This window comes from Opisthocomus hoazin, chromosome 7 (assembly GCF_030867145.1).
Source record: "Opisthocomus hoazin isolate bOpiHoa1 chromosome 7, bOpiHoa1.hap1, whole genome shotgun sequence".
Taxonomy (NCBI): domain Eukaryota; kingdom Metazoa; phylum Chordata; class Aves; order Opisthocomiformes; family Opisthocomidae; genus Opisthocomus; species Opisthocomus hoazin.
In genome coordinates, this window is record NC_134420.1 from 4,032,310 (window position 1) to 4,048,407 (window position 16,098).

At 46.0% G+C, this 16,098-nt stretch overlaps 1 protein-coding gene across 3 annotated transcripts in view; it reads right to left on the reverse strand.

Annotated features, from left to right (window-relative positions):
• ANO1 (anoctamin 1) overlaps positions 1–15,434 on the reverse strand; it is an 81,620-nt gene extending 66,186 nt beyond the window's left edge. For all 3 annotated transcript variants that reach the window (XM_075426536.1, XM_075426535.1, XM_075426534.1), the window contains exon 1: positions 15,356–15,434. In XM_075426536.1, the coding sequence (XP_075282651.1) occupies positions 15,356–15,413 (58 nt within the window). In that variant the 5' untranslated portion in view covers positions 15,414–15,434. The remainder of the gene's footprint in view (positions 1–15,355) is intronic.
• Between the last annotated feature and the right edge of the window lie 664 nt (positions 15,435–16,098).

Consider the following 16,098-nt stretch of genomic DNA (forward strand, 5'->3'; position numbering starts at 1 on the left):
ATCCTCTCTCTATCTGGGCTAAGAGTGCTTGCCCCCTTCTTGGAGGAGGCTGTGGGACATGCCTGGAGGTGGATGGTGGCTTGAGGGAGCTCCAGCCTACAGGAACGCACCGGTTTCCCACAGCAAATTTCTGTGCCCTTCAAACTTGATGAGTAAATATTCCAACGCCTTGTCTATCCATCGTGCCACAGTTGTATAACAAATCAGTCTGTGTACAATGGGAAGCCAAAAAAGACAGCGCACCACCCAAATGTACCCACTTTCAAGACCTTTAAAAAAAAAAAAATCCCCTTTCTCCCAGGTGCAGCCTCTCTGGACGGCCCTGAGCTCCCACGTTGCTCCCAAGAGGACTCTTACATTTCTTCTGGTCCTGAATCCTCCATCCCAAGCGAGCCAGCCCCAGAAGGCAGCGAGCCGCTGCTGCCGCGCAGCTGCCGAGCTCTGCCTCACCGCCTCTCCCCGGTGCCCTCCGACTGTGGGCAGCAATGGCAGACACGGACACTCGGGACGCTCGGCCTCGGGATGTATCTCGGGGTGTATTCGGCGCTGTGAGTGTAGCTGGACGCACAGAGACAGCAAAGCACCAGCTGCCTGCATCAAACACACTCAGGTGCCGGTTAACAAACCAACCCTTTCTTTTTTGGAGGCCCCGATGTTTAAATCTCCTTTTGGTCACAAGTACTGTTCAGACAATCTATATTTTCAGATGTTTGATCTGCTGCTGAACAGCCATACGGTTTGGGAGTCTGCTCAGTCACGCCAGGGAAGGCGTGGGGCTTGCAGGGACCCAAGGGCTGTGACTGACCTCCACCAGCACCGCTCTGCGCAGGAGTACTTACCCATACTCTCAAGTGCTCACCTGACCAAAGAACATGCGTCCAGCAAGAAAAAGAAAAGAAAAAAAGGAAAAAAAAAGCTCTATTCTTCCACAAGAACCTCAGGACAGCTTGGGAGTATCACCTCTTCCCTGCAGCCGGAGACCCGGTAGCCCCCGAGCTGCCAGAGCTCGCTGCCGGCTCTGGGGGCACAGCACGTGGCGGAAGGATGGGAGCGGGGGGCACGTTTCCCACAGCCAAGGAACTGACACTCCGACAGCATCCAGCTGCTCTCTGCATCCATGGCTTCCTTCCCAAATATAACCACCTACTTACCCCAAATCCCCAAACTTAAATAGCTGGGCCACTATTTTTTTGGGATGAAAAAGGGAAAGTATCCAGAAAGAAAAAAAAAAAAAAGAAAGAAAGAGAACAGACACAAAATTAAACAATCTACCTTAAAATAAACTCTGCAGTATTATCTGTCTCTTGTCAAAAGTTATTAGGGAATAAAAGTGACAGACTGTCTACTGAGATACATCCCATGTCCAAGTGACATACCTAAAACTTGTCAGAGATTTCCCTCTGTCGATGTGTCTGCTTATCCTTAGTGCCCACACGTGTTACGTTGCTGTATATTCTTGTACAGTGGAAGCACTTGATTTATGTGTCGAAGGGAAAGAACACTTTTTCCCCACCTAATTTTACTCTTCTGATGCAACACGTCTTTGTCTGTTCCTCACATAAACCAGAAAAGTCCTCGACTAAAACCAGACTCCATGTAATTATTTTTCCTTAAAAATAAAGTCACTAAAACTGGCAAATGCGAACAAAAATGGAACTGATCTATGAAAGAACTGTAAACGGATATTCCTTCACTGCACATTCTTCACATTAAGAAATTACTACTGGTCAATATTAAAACCAGACAAATTACGCTGGTGCTTTGAAAGAGGGGATAAAACAACTCATGTGGACAAGTTACAGGAATGGACAAATGAGATGTTGCCTCAGTCCAGACAGGAATTAGCTTTTGGGAACTCGGTGCCTGCTCTCCAGCCTCCACTGAATGTTGCAAGTATGGTCTCTATATAACGTATCAAATCAAAACTGAAAAACCAGACTTGGCCAACTTCGGGGGTTGTTTGAAAACTGGGCTTCAACCACAGCTTTGATGTGGTTGTGGACTGGGTACGTTCCCATGAAGTTTTAATTCTTATTAAAGCTCCAGAAGGGTAGTGCAAGGACACGAAGAGAGTTCAGGAGAAAAGTTCTGTCATGGGGGCAATGTGGAAAGGGTTTTCTATGTGGTGGCAACATACAGTATAACCAAAAACATTCGGAGATTAAAAAAATATTTGCAGTTGAATATTTTTCTTATTTTTTTCTTAGAAGACACTTTAAATGAAAGTTAAAACCAAGCAAATAAAGCGAGCTACAGCTATTGAAATAGAACGCGTATGGATAACAGGAAGGAGCAAAGAGCAAGACAAACACTTCACGCTGAAAAGTGTGCCTCAGGGGTGCAATTACACACAAGTTCAAGAGACTCTAAGCGAGTGCAAGTTGTGTCTCAGAAACCTGTCTACAACATAGCAGCCTGATAGATGGAGAGAGAGATCTTACCCGTCTAACCTTGGTAAGAGCAGATTAAGCACAAATTTTTCTTTTGTTTCTTCATCTATTTGTTGTTGGGGGATGTCTGAAGCCCCCTTTTCCGTACTGTGAATACCTACTTTTATTTCCATTTAACTTAATGCACCTTGAGCAATGCAAAGGTAACCCGTCCACAGCAAAGCATTTCTTACCCCACACTGGGACGAATCCACAGCCCAGGGTCCTGACATACCCTGCCTTCCTAGACTATTCTTCAGAGCATCCCAACGCCAACATAACACTTTCACAGAATCACAGAATGTTGGAAGGCACCTCTGGGGTCACCCAGTCCAACCCCCTGACGAAACAGGGTCACCTAGAGCAGACTGCACAGGACCTTGTCCAGGCAGGTCTTTATCTCCAGAGAAGGACCCTATCATCCAGCACTGGTATTGAGTCAATCAGAAGAGAAAGTGCCTTCAGATCACAAAGAAAAATCTCTGGCCTTCCCAGTAGTTCATGGCTGAACCCTAAGAAACCCCATGGAAACAGAGGATTTCAACTTTTAATATGGTTTAGATTAAAATCCTATCTGCCTTAACCACTTTGATGAAATTTTTATTTTCTGCGTCAAGGCTGAAAGCAACAAACTAAAACAAAGAACTTGACACATACGGTCTCCAATATACAAACTGACTGTTTCCATAGAAAATTAGAGAACCGAGAAGCTGAAGTAACTCTAAAAAAATGAATTCCTAATTTTGTAATAAAGGCCACATGGTCCGCTCAAGCGAGCGGAGAACTGGAGAGGCATAGCTGATTAGTTTTAGCCCAGCATCACTCTTGATTTCATGTGCGACTACATACATTTTTTTCTTCATCTCAGGACACATCCCCACGTCTCGGTCGATATGAACTGCAGTGCTCACCTTCTTACTTAGCAGAGCATTGAGGGAATTAATTATTGAACATTTCATCAAATCAAACAGTGAATGAACTTACTCCAAAGTAGGAGTTCATGAAAAACACAGAGCAAAACCAACACTGTTGTCCAAATTTTTGTGGTTGAATTTGAATCTCTTATCTGTACTCACTGGAACAATCCTGGTCTGGGTTGAACACAAACTTTTTTTTGTACACCAAATCTGAACACAGTGCAACAAAGCAGAAAATTAAGGGAGATGCCATTGGGAAGTTAGATATTACAAACACCTTTTGTGAGATTTTATCACCATTACATCAGACTCCAGATTCTGCCCTAATTTAGTAATAAACCAGTCTTCTGAACCCCATCTTACAAATACCACAAACCCAAATGTGACCTTGCCTCTACTGCCCATCATGAGTAGCAAAAAGCCACTGAACAATAAAGCTGGCATTGTAAGCTCATGCAAGGAATAGTACTAGCAAAAGTTTTGGATATGAGCTGCAAACCCGTTTAGTTAAGAGTATTTTATTGTGCAAAAGGATGTGGAAACAGAAAATAAGTTAAAGTGATAAAGAGACCTGAATAGAAAACCCACGGTTATAAATGGAACAGTTGCTGTAAGCAGACAGTTCTGTACATCCACATCTGTTCCAGTTCAAAGCAGTTCATGTGAACCAAGGGGAAGAAACTATTTTTCCCTTTAGCTTCACTGCTCCAAACCTATCCGCGTCAGGCCAGGGCAGAGAGTAGGAAGAGAGAGAAACCACCATCGGTGCGCTGATTCAACCCAAATTTCAACGAGATGGGGCTGCCACCACCACCTCTTCTTGCCTTTTCTCATACCCCCCCCCCCCAATATTAAAACAGATTTAGAAGAGAGCAGCTACATTTGCAAATACTTACAGCAATTGAAGTTGTTTGTTTTTGCTAAAACCAAGGCATCTGTAGCTTAACAAAAACTCTTGTTTTTGTTCCTTTACTCACAGCTAGTTTCTGTTTCACAACTGTCCCTTCTGGGGCCACTTTGATGATAACGTGGGAAAAGCAGGCAGAACAGCCAAACAGGGAAATAAATATATAAAAATAACGAGACTGCTCCAGGACTCATTCAGGTTCCAGAGGAGCTTAAATTTCCTGCCTGTGAATAGCTGAAACACTTTCCCTACTCAGTTCGGTCTCTGTTTCTGTAATACCCTCTTTTCTCCTCCTTTTGAATCTTAAAAACAAATTTAAAAAAAAAAAAGGAGTAAAAAAAGAAAGCAGCTGCAAAAAGGACGTGGTGCAAAGAAACAGAAAGAGCAATGGTATCAAACTTGGGAAAGGGTAAAATCTTAACTTAGATCCCTGCTTTGGTCTGACAGGAACAGCAAACTCCAGAGGAGGGACATTTCCCTGCTATAATCTGGTTATGAGAAATCTTCATTTTTCTACTTACATTATTAAATGGCAGCATATACACACCCTTCACGCACTGCATGAGATTTAAATGTTTTTTTTTTAACAGTTGTTCACGCTGAGATTAAAATATGTTTGTTTGCTAGGGTCCCCGATTTTATTTGCCACCTGCAAAACGTGAAAGCTTCCCGCAACCAAGACTCTGCAGGCAACTCCTGCTATTGATGGACAGCGTGCTCGAGTCAGTCAATACGGAGTAATTGCTGGCCCGAAATCAATCACAGGCTCCCAGGAACTGCTGTGACTGGATTTTACTTTAAAGATTTAGTGCCGTGACTGGTGAGATGCTGAACTCCTCAACTACCATTCGACATGTGCTCCGCTTCCAAAACGAAGATGGATGGCAAAATCTCTGCTGAATTCCACAGCAGAGTTCATGGGAAGCTACCTGAAATGCACAGATCCTCCACTCCAGTTAAATAGTTCTTAAAACCTCTTAAATAGACGCACGGATAACGGATCAGAACTGTATTGTGAAACGCTGTTTCTGTTTGGTGGACAAAACGCTGTGCAGGGCGGGAAGCGTGCTGCAGATTTCCCCTGAAGACACAGAGGCGTGGAAGCTGTCGGGACACACAGGAGGGTCTCGTGCTCAGTTGCCCACTTCCCACCAAAACCAGGGCTGTTTGTATGCTTAAGTGCTTTACTGGACAAGGGCCAGAGGGCACAGCAAACTGCAGCCCCGATGAGCTATTTTGAGAAAATATACTGAAGAAAAAGAGAAAAGGGGAAACCTTTCATTAATTTCTATTATCAAGACAACAAAGATCTTGTTTTGGAAACAAGATCAGGCTCTTTTAACTGAAAGCTTGCTAGCAAGATGCTACAAGCAGAAAGTTTAAAAATTAAATTAATTCATCTGCCATTTAGAAACTATTAGCTTTAAAAGACTTAGATTTCATTTCTGTGCCTCTGGTATGTAACAGTGTTTAAAATCTAAACCAAAACCTGTTTCTGCTCTTCCATTGGTAACTGGTATGCACTCTTTGTTTTTTACTATCCCACTGCTCAGTTATATTGTCAGATGGACTTAAATGGTTAAAATTAATTAAAAATACTTTATCACACCACCCAAAAGACATGTCATTACAGCAGTAAAAGAATGGTAGTGGCGAGCACAATTTTACTCTCCTTCGATGACCTGTCATTACTCTCAGGCTGTCTGAGAGACCAGGTTCATTCTCAAATGAAAGAGATCAGCTGCAATTTTAAAAAATAAGCTATTTCATTTAGGCCAGATTTTCCAGTGTGATGACACTCAGCAGTCCCCTGCAAAGTAAACAGAGTGAATAAGCACCGCCCGATACTCTAAACTCCAATTCTGAACTGAGGAGCACCTAAAACCATTTTACCCTGCTTAATTTGGGGCAGATACACGCCACTCTGCTTCTTCCACTCTCACCTACACAGGGCACATGGCTGTAGCCTGGACACGTGTGATCTTCTCTCAGCTGAACCCATTTCAAGTGAACCGAAATGGCAATTCTTGTTTTCTGTTACCTGTAAAACCCATAAATTCAACACTTCTTGCTGTATAACAAGAGTTTTTTGACAGCAAATGAACGCGATGCAAAAGTTTATGAAGTCCTATAAGATCAGTGGGCAAAGAAATACTTTGCACTTCTAAAGCATGTACGAAAGGGCTAGGACATGACTGCTGTGCTCAGTCTTTGCCTCTCAACATGGCTTCCTACCACACGAGCTAAAGGAGGATCCCCTGCATGCCCTCGAGTACAACTGTTCAGAAACAGGATCTGGTCCTATCCTGAGAGCCCAGTCATCAGCTTACATCTCATTGGAAACACAAATCTGTAGCATAGAAATAGTTGCCTCTGTTAGCTGAAGTATGTCCTCACAATGTACCTTCAGCTCTTCTCTCGTGCTTTTTAGCTGGTCTCAGCTATACGCCAAATGGATTATTGACAGCAATTGTAAAGATGAAGTAGCATTTCAAATCTCAGTCCCTGTCGATGTCAACACTAAACTCTAGAAGACTGTTCACAGACAAATTGATGGAGCCTGCAAACACAACCCTACCAGTACGGTGCCGACACCCACATCCCCTGAAAGCCGTCACCTTGCAACACCCTGTTCTGGACTAAATACTGTCACTGTCTACTGACAGAAGGATTTCATTTAACTCAAAGGAATTGCAAACATGGATCCAGGGGGGGAGGTTATTTTTTTTGAAGCTTTGGTTCCTTTTAATTAACTCTGCAGTCAAGAGTGCTTATAAATATCTTAAGGGTGGGTGTCAGGAGGATGGGGCCAAACTCTTTTCAGTGGTGCCCAGAGACAGGACAAGGGGCAATGGGCACAAACTGAAGCACAGGAAGTTCCGTCTGAACACGAGGAAGAACTTCTTCCCTCTGAGGGTGACGGAGCCCTGGCCCAGGCTGCCCAGGGGGGTGGTGGAGTCTCCTTCTCTGAAAATATTCAAGACCCGCCTGGACAAGGTCCTCTACAGCCTGCTCTGGGTGACCCTGCTTCGGCAGGGGGGTTGGACTAGATGACCCACAGAGGTCCCTTCCAACCCTGAACGTTCTGTGATTCTGTGAGTGAAGCATAGAAAACTTTTGCAATACCCTCCACAGCAGTTCTCAGCAAAGCAGTCGCTCTCACCAGGCAATCCAACAGCAAGAATAGCTGAGGATGAAGCTAAGGAAGCACGGTTACTAATGAGAAGAGAAAGAAGGGAAGGAAACAAAGCTACCCATAAGAAGCAAAACAGATATGGAGCACATGAAAACGTGAAAAATATGTATTGGCAAAATCAGAAAAGATACATGAATAGTGTGTGTATGGGGGGAATCTTCTGTTATATTCCACTCCATATATCATCAAATGTGACATATTCCAATATACTGCACAGACTTTTAGTAGAGCTGAACTGAATGCATTTAATAACTTGAAATGAAAGTTAAGGATTACTCAGTTCACACCCTCTACACAATCAGTCATGCTGATAAAAAACTGGAATATGTTGACACTCACTCTGCATTATTCTGTTTGTTAGCACGTCCCCTTCCCCCACAGGACACAAAGTCAGTCCTGTTAGCCAGACCTGAACACACAGCTGTGTGTATACACAGAGCTCCAGACAGCACAAATCCATACTGTCCAGTATACCTTATAAGGTGGCTTTCCCATTTAACATACATTACAGCATACAGATGTGCTGCTTCGCAACAAAGAGAGGTACTCCCAAGGTATGTTCTGGGGAGGGAAATGATGCATGTTTTAGGTCAGATACTTCACATTTCTAATGAGTAAACACAATTATAGCGTGTTCTGCTATCATCGTACAGCGCAGCCTTACATTTTAGCAGGCAATCGCCACAGAAAGGAGACCATTTCCTAAAAACCCCAATAACACTAATTTCTTTTCACATCTGTCTGGTTCAAGTTTATGATCAGTGTGGGGCACAGTGTCAGCAGCATGGTGAATTGACTATATACCCTAGGAGACTAAATGTGTTAAAGTATGTTGCTTGAGCTGATTAAATGAAGTAACTGTTGCTTTGGATGTTGGCCTGACCAACCTTAGGAGTAGTGTGAGAGGAATAATTAACTGGAATCTCACTCGGGTTTTATTATTTTACCGATAAACTAACGCCCAAAATCCACTCTTTTAAATTTACTTTTTTAACTCTTTGCACAGAGCTGCAAGGTCTTACCGCCTTGGAAGCAGACGCAGAAAGCGGCAGCAGGCAGGCTTTCACCTCCCTGCTGCCCATTTCATGGGCAAGGCCACTGAGGCACAACCCCAGAGCCTCGCCCTCCACCAGCCCTGGGCTGCAACACCTACACCTAGCTGAAAACCTGGAAAAAGCCTGGCTCCATATCCTTTGTGACTCAGGCTCATTTCTGTTTATACTCTTGTGAGCTGAAGAATGACGATGACTAGTAGCTATATAGATAAATAAAGTATATTAAGTCACAGGAAGTAAAAAGGGAAAACTATTAATTTATTTTTAGAAACCTGTTCTTGCCATTCATCAGAAAAAGAACATTTGAAAGTATGCAGCAAGATACAAGCATCTGGATGAGGTTTGCTGACCGCATACCAGCGTTCAGACTACACACAGAGAACCATTTTCCTTCTTTAGGACCAGTCTCAGACTCGGTGCCAGGAACACAGGATACAGACAATCATGTAGTAGTTTCCACTAGCGAGCCTCGGGAAAGGCTGCTTTCACCACACGTGCCGTAGCTGCTTCGACGCGATCTGCTTAGCCTTACCCTTTCAGTGGTCATAACAGCTGATACCTCCCTTCAGATACGCCACGGAACCAGCCGGTACATCCCAAACAGACCTTCAACCAACAGTGTCTGCACCAGGCTGAACACCAGAGAAAAGGTCTCGAGGTCTAAATCAGCTTCTCCACATAAACAGACCACACAGATGCTACCCAAAACCTAATAGGTGATTTCGCATGGAGCTGGGTGCTCAGCTCCCCAAAACACAGGGGCAAACACAGTACGCCCACACAACCCTTCTTCCTCCTCTTGCTGGGTTGCCAAAATAGCTCGCATCCAGCAGCAGAAAACCTTTTCAGGACAACAGCGCCGCAACACCCTGTGATGAATTTAATGGTATTTGCATAACTGCTTCCATCTTGTGCAGTCCGCAGTAGATTTCTTCTGGGCAGTCATACCACAAGCATCAAGTCATACCATGTTTTGAATCTTTCCTGCCAAAATCCGGGAAGAATTGCAAAGCATGTTCATTGACATATCTTGCGGTACATCGTCAGCCAAGATGCTATGGCACAAACGATCGGACATCAACACAGAGTTGGTTTTTCTTTGTTAATGCTGCGCTGGGCTCATTTTTGCCGCTTTCCTTACTTCAAAGCAGTAAAATCGAAAACTTTGAGTGATGCTCAGCCCTGAAACTTCCACCTTGGCTCTTGTTCCTCTTCTTAAGAACAATTATAAAATTCCCACAATATCATGTTTAAAAAGAAGAGTTTTAAAACGTATCAGAGGACTCTGTGTTCATTACTTTTACCTCTACAATATTGCTGAAGTCAGTATCTGTTCACTTTTCCTGCTCACTTTTGAAAAATGTGTCCTGAGTCTGCACTGGAAATGTAATTTATTTGCCAAGCTTTTCGCTTTTTTACTGAGTGCTGCAAAATGTGTTTCTCTCTCCCTGGACAGAATTTTTCTTAGTGAACCTTAGTTATCAACACACAGATTCCTATTGCATATTCCAAGTTTGTTCTGCAAGCAGGACATCAGCTGACGTCAATGAAGACGTACAAAAGGCAACAAATATTTGCAATGTGTTTAGAAAACAAAGATTTTTTCTCATTTTAGTACATACTCATCAAGTTTCTCCCTACGCAGGATACAAATAGAGGGAGAGGTAAGACCACAGGACTGGGAGCCAGGAACACATAACTTGTAATCACAGATGTCATGATATAAGTTAAATAATTTATAAGATACAAAAAGATCAGTTAGTGCCTGCAAACCACCTAGCCTTTTCATAAGATTTCAGATTTTAAAACTCCCTCAGAGCACTTACAGTCGTGTGCAAAAAGTCATAGGTGTTTGTGTCAGTTAAAGAAAAGGTTCTGTTTTTGAGAGCTGCAGCCTGAGAGGACATTTCAGTGATTATACAGATTATTAATGCACCACTCATAGGAATAAGAATGTACATCCAGGTCCTAGCACAGACGCAGAGCTGCCAAGAATAAATCAGATATGCAGATAAGGTAAGCAGGCAAAGACACTGAAGAGGAATGGCACTGGATCTAGCGTTACTACTCTCTTTTTATCAGTTCAAATCTGGAAATAGTTTCCGTAGTGGCTGGAAGGACAGACCGCCAGTAGAAGGTTGAAAGATGTGGACTGGGGGAGTCTGAAGAAGAAAGAAAACACCAGCATGCGGGCCAGCCACAGAGGAGAGGCAACGCTGCTCTGGGGACAAGACACGGGAAGGAACAAAGCCAGCTGAAACGGCAGAACACGCGGCGCAGCACAAAGGAACAGAACAAGCGAGAAGCGAGGATGCACGCAGGGGCGCGGGTCAGCTGTCTGCAGACAAAGGCTAACGGGTACGGGGAGGTTACGGGGCAGGGAGAAGGGCTGGCCCTCCCACCAGGATGCAGTACTACTTTCAGAAATAGAGGGATGAGGGATATAAATCAAAGGCTAAACCAAATAAATAAAACTCCATCTCCCTTGAGGGCATGTGGGCTAGCCGATGAAGCATCGGCGGTGACTAATGCAACCCAGCACGAGGAGCTTTGCTTCCTGCGCACTGAGAGCCTCCCAAGCAAGGCAGCCATTGCGGTTGTTTCTAAAAGGCCTGTATTTACCATAAATTACCTCGCAGCGACGACGGAGACACCACTACCTTTTTGCTCTTCAAAAGTACCGGAAAAAAAGTTGTGCACTGTTATTCACGTTACTCCGTTATGTTACTTGGATCTAACAGCTGGCACAAGATGACTTAGCACCACTGAAAATAACACCAGGATAGGGTCTCAGCGAGGTGTGTAGGCTGCCAACTCCTGAAAATTTGTCATTTGTAAAGTCCCTCTCAGGGTTTGTACCTACGACAGAACTGCGAGTCCTGCCATCATCTCCAGTTTGGCAGCAAACACGGGTGAGGTCGGGAAGGTGAGTATCCCCGTACCCGCACACACTGTCCCAAGATAAACTGCTTTTGTAGACTCTGAAAGTAAGCAGAACTATTTCATGCCACTATCACTAACTTGGCTTGTATAATAAAATACGAGGATGTGTGCAAGAAGTACTTCTTCAGAATCCCTGAAAACGCTTGCAGGAAATAAAAGAAGAGGTGGCTTCTGTTCACAGAGCTCATCAGTCTAACGGTCTGCCCACACAGTCACTCAACAACTCTACATGAAATGAATGTTTGATAGCTCAAGTACCTCCAACTCCCCATCATCTTGCCGAAGGACAATGCCAAGGACTTTCGGCAGGCCCTCCTCTGAAGCCTGCTCAGATCTCCTCCCTGTGCTGACTGCCCTCTGCAGCAAATGAAGATATAGCAGAGGATTCAGCCTTCTGACAGTACGGCGCAAAGATTTACAAGTACCTTGAGCATACCGAGCAGGATACGGAGCTCAATGCGGAGGCTACCGGGATCTTTTTCCCAAGAAGTCGCAGACCTTGCTGTGCAGTGCAGTACAGCCATGTATTTAGCACCACGTTCTCAGGGAGAACAGCTTCTCCCTCCTTGGCCTCCTGGAGAAGTCTCAGGGTATCAGAAGGTGGCTTGCTGAGGACCCAGCTGCGTGAGATGCCAAGCGTGCCCCAGTGAGTGCTAAGCATCCCCACTAAAACAGGGGGGGAGGATGAGCTAACTTCGCACCCGCCCTTTCACACAGTGAAGTCCTGAAGTTTGTCACGCCTGTTACAGTCCCTTCCTTTCTCCCTTTTCCCCAAAGCGATCCTAATTTAAAGCGAGCCTGATTTTCCAACCACAGCACGTCCCCAAGCATTTCCTATTCTCAAAATCGCCAGAATCCAAAGGGTGTAATTAAAACTGAAAGGCACATTTTCCCCTTCCTGATGCCAACATATACTGCTACTTCCCAGGGTTACTCTCCTGCCTTCTGTTTTGGCATGCTACTTTTACCCCATATTTCATGTCACACCCGTAGAACCACAGCGTGTAGCCATAAAGCTACACGTACCTTACCGGCACGTCCACCACATCTGACTCCGCAATGCCCCATTTCCCACCAACCTCAGTGCTCTGCAAGAGTTCTCGGGGACGGACAAACTGCCCTGCTTGCTGTCAGTCTCGTACAGGACAAGGCAGGCTTCCCGCAGCTATTCGGCGGCCCGAGGCAGAAGCCTGCAGTCCAGCACAAAGTCAGAGCTGCAGCTTCCGCTGCGCATGTGCTCAGCCCCAGAAATTAATAAGTTATTACTACAAATTAAAATATTAAGTTAATGATGTGCGTGACTGCAAGTTACAGAGCTGGAAAAGAAGTCCTAATTAAATCAATACAGTTATTAGTCCCTTGTCATCTCTGATTAATTATTAGCTTAATACGCTTCATCATTTTCACTGTTAATGGAAATAGCTGCAGTGCTACCACGGGGAGCAGGGTAATACATACGAGAAACCTGCGGAGCCGTGCTGGAAGTCCCAGCTCCGGCTTCAACAATGTCTTCCAGAGAAAAAGGGGAACACATTTCATTTTCTGGGGCAATAGTCTTATGACAGTTAAGTCAGTGACAAAAAACATGGTTTTCAAAGGGGTCAAATGTTTGCTCGTGGAATTTTTGATTGCTGAAACGCAGAGGGGAAAGGCTTGATCCCTGATCCTGTGCTTAGTGCTGAGCACTCGTCCCAGTGCCTCTAAGACTTTCTCTGAAGTGACAGGGTATCACGGCAGTCCTTTTAGCAGCCAACATGCCAGTAGCTTTCCCCAGACTCCACCCCAATTCTGACCCTCACCCCTTCTTCATTAGGGGCACTCGTTACCCCAGAACACAAGGAAGGAATCGGCATAAAATGAGCTGGCAGCCATCAGCTGCGGTGTCTGGGTCCTTAGGGCACAGATGTAGCTGATGACACCTGTCCTTTCATGCCTCCGAAAGAGCCAAAAATAATGTACTGAGGTCACTTCTTTCCTTGCTAGCAGAAAGTAAAATAGTACTTTGGATGTAGGTGACTGACAGTATTTACCCAGAGCTAAGGGGAGCACAGACTCCTCTTCGTTTCCCTGTCTTCTGTCGTCCTCGCGCTGACCTCAACTTTTCCCTAACTCCTTGTAGAAAGCAAGTTCCCTTAGCTGTCTGCAGGAGGCTTGTCTCCCTGTGAAGACCATGTAAAAACATCACAGATCGGTCTCCGCATCTCTCTCCTGCACTAAAGCAAAAGTTCCTGCAGAACTGCATAGGATTTGTACCGCAATACATGGATCTGCTATGTAATTAGACAGCAGTGTCATCTTATAAACAGCTTTTACAAACAAGCTCTTTTGGATAGGTTATCAATAGAAATACAAACATGCGCTTCCGAGAACAAAACTGCTCCTAGAACTCCTTAGTGCAGCTGGCACACAGTGTTCGTGCTGCTAATGCGCGATTCAGCAAAGAGAATGCCACCGTAAAATACTATGTAAAGTTTCGCAAAGATAAAGAGCTCCTCAAACAATTTCTCAGGACTCTCACCCTGTCACTGCGATTACCTCATGACAAATTGCCACCTGCCCCATGAGTAATGGTAGAGCTTTCTAGTGCCATTTTACCCTTCCGTCCTCGTGCCGATATCTCTGTTCATGCACTGCGATAACACTTCAGCTGCCCATGCTTTACCTGCATTTCATCTCAGAGTTTTATAAAGTTCAAGCTCCTCCTCATTTTCATAAAAAAGTTAACGTGGGACAATCAATGGCATACAGAAACCCCGTCCCCTGGTATTCAGGTATAAAGCCCAGCTGTTTTCTGTCAGACATTAAAGAAATAGTTTTCTTCTCATTCTGAGCCCTCTGGCTAGCCTATGGTTTGATGAGCATACAGCATTTCTTTTAGAAATGGGCTGAACTCCAGTGAAATATTTGGCCATTTAATGAGTCAACTCTAGGATAACGGTTTTCATGGGAATCCAAAAAGTGGGAGTACAGAAAAGGGCTCCCCGTGCTATTCTTAGCTGCAAACAGTTAGATTTGGAATTTTGATTGTAAAGCATGGAATTTATAAATGGTGCCATGCTAAATTTACTTCATTTGTATACAATTCAGCTGGATAATCAAGTGTGTTCCAGTACGTTCCTGGTTAGCATCTCAGTTCTAGTTTTATTGTCTCTAAACCGGTAGAAAAATGCGTTCAGTAAATAGCGCTTGTAAAATTTGTGTTGCGATGCGTGTGCGTGAAGGTTTTATATACACAGTGTGCGCGTAAAGGTTTTGTACAAACGCGTACGTGGGCGCACATGCATGCACACAGACACCGAGCTGTGATTTATTTCCAGAGGGAAGCCAAGGAAATTCCCACCCCCTACCATTGAAACGATCTGCTCTTTGGCTCTAAACATTCTGCAACTTCTCAGCCAAGGAATGTATTTTCCCCTTCCAATATATATAATTTATTTTGCTGCACACATTAGTTAATGATACGGAGATACATGATAGTCAGTAATGTTTTTACAGACCTGGCTCAATCTGAGACAGACCCATTTCATTCTGTAAGACCTTTTTTTTTTTTTTTCTCTTGTCTTCCACAGACACTGCGAATTAGCAGCAACCATCAGCTCAAGGATTTATCCCCCATACTTTGCACTCCAGCAATATTTCATCATTAGATTGGCTTCCCGAGGTTAGACGAGCTTTTAATTACTATATTAAAGAAGGTAAAAAGGACTTTACACTGGTTTCTGCTTTGGGGGGGGAAGATGGGAGACGGCTGTTTCATTTCACCGGTACTTTGCGGAGATTATTCCCGGATTTTTAAAACGGCTCGATGAAAGGCTGATAGTAAATCCCTCACCGGGGCACCCGGAGCCCGTCCCCCCGCCGGGACAGAGCGCACCCCATCCCCGCGCCTTCCCCGCCGCGGAACTTACGCGGTCCCCAGTGCGCTGCGGCCGGCAGCCTGTGCAGGTGGATCTCATCCTTCTCCATCGCCCGCCCGAGCCCCGCAGCCGTTCGGCACCGAACTCACCCCGCCAGAATCCCGCCTCCTCCTCCTCCTCCCCGTCCCCCCTCCCCGCACCCTCCCGTCGCTTTCCTCGGGCAGGGCGCGTTCATCCGGCGAGCGGCACCGCGCAGCTCCCCGCCGCCCCCCGGGCTCACTTTAAATACGGGCGCCGGGCGGCGGCCCGGCCCGCCGGAGCGCGGCCCTCCGCGGGGAGCCGGCCCTCCCGGTGACGCCGCCGCTCCCCGCTCCCTCCCCGCCGCCCCCGCGCACGCTGCGCCCGGCTCCGCGCCTACCTGCGGCCGGGCGGCGGGAGCGGGGCCGCGGCTGCGCTGACCTTGGGCGCCGGAGCGACGGCGGCAGCTGCCGGGGGGGGGGGCGGGGGGGGCGGCGGGCAGCGCGCCCGCGAAAGGTCAGCGCGCCCTGCGCGCCCGCGGGACGGCCGCGGGACGGGGCGGGAGTTGCCGGTGATCGCCTCCCCCCCCCCCGGTGTGTGTGTGACCGCGTTTGCCCCCATCCCCGTGGGAGCAGCCCGGGCCCCCTTGCCCGGGGGGAGCTGTGCCTCTGTCTCCCCGGGCCAGGTCCGTGAGGGGGGGGCTCTGAGTACCACCGTCCGCACCAGCAGCCCCGGGCCCTCGCGGGGTGCTGCCAGGTCACCTATTTATTACTTTA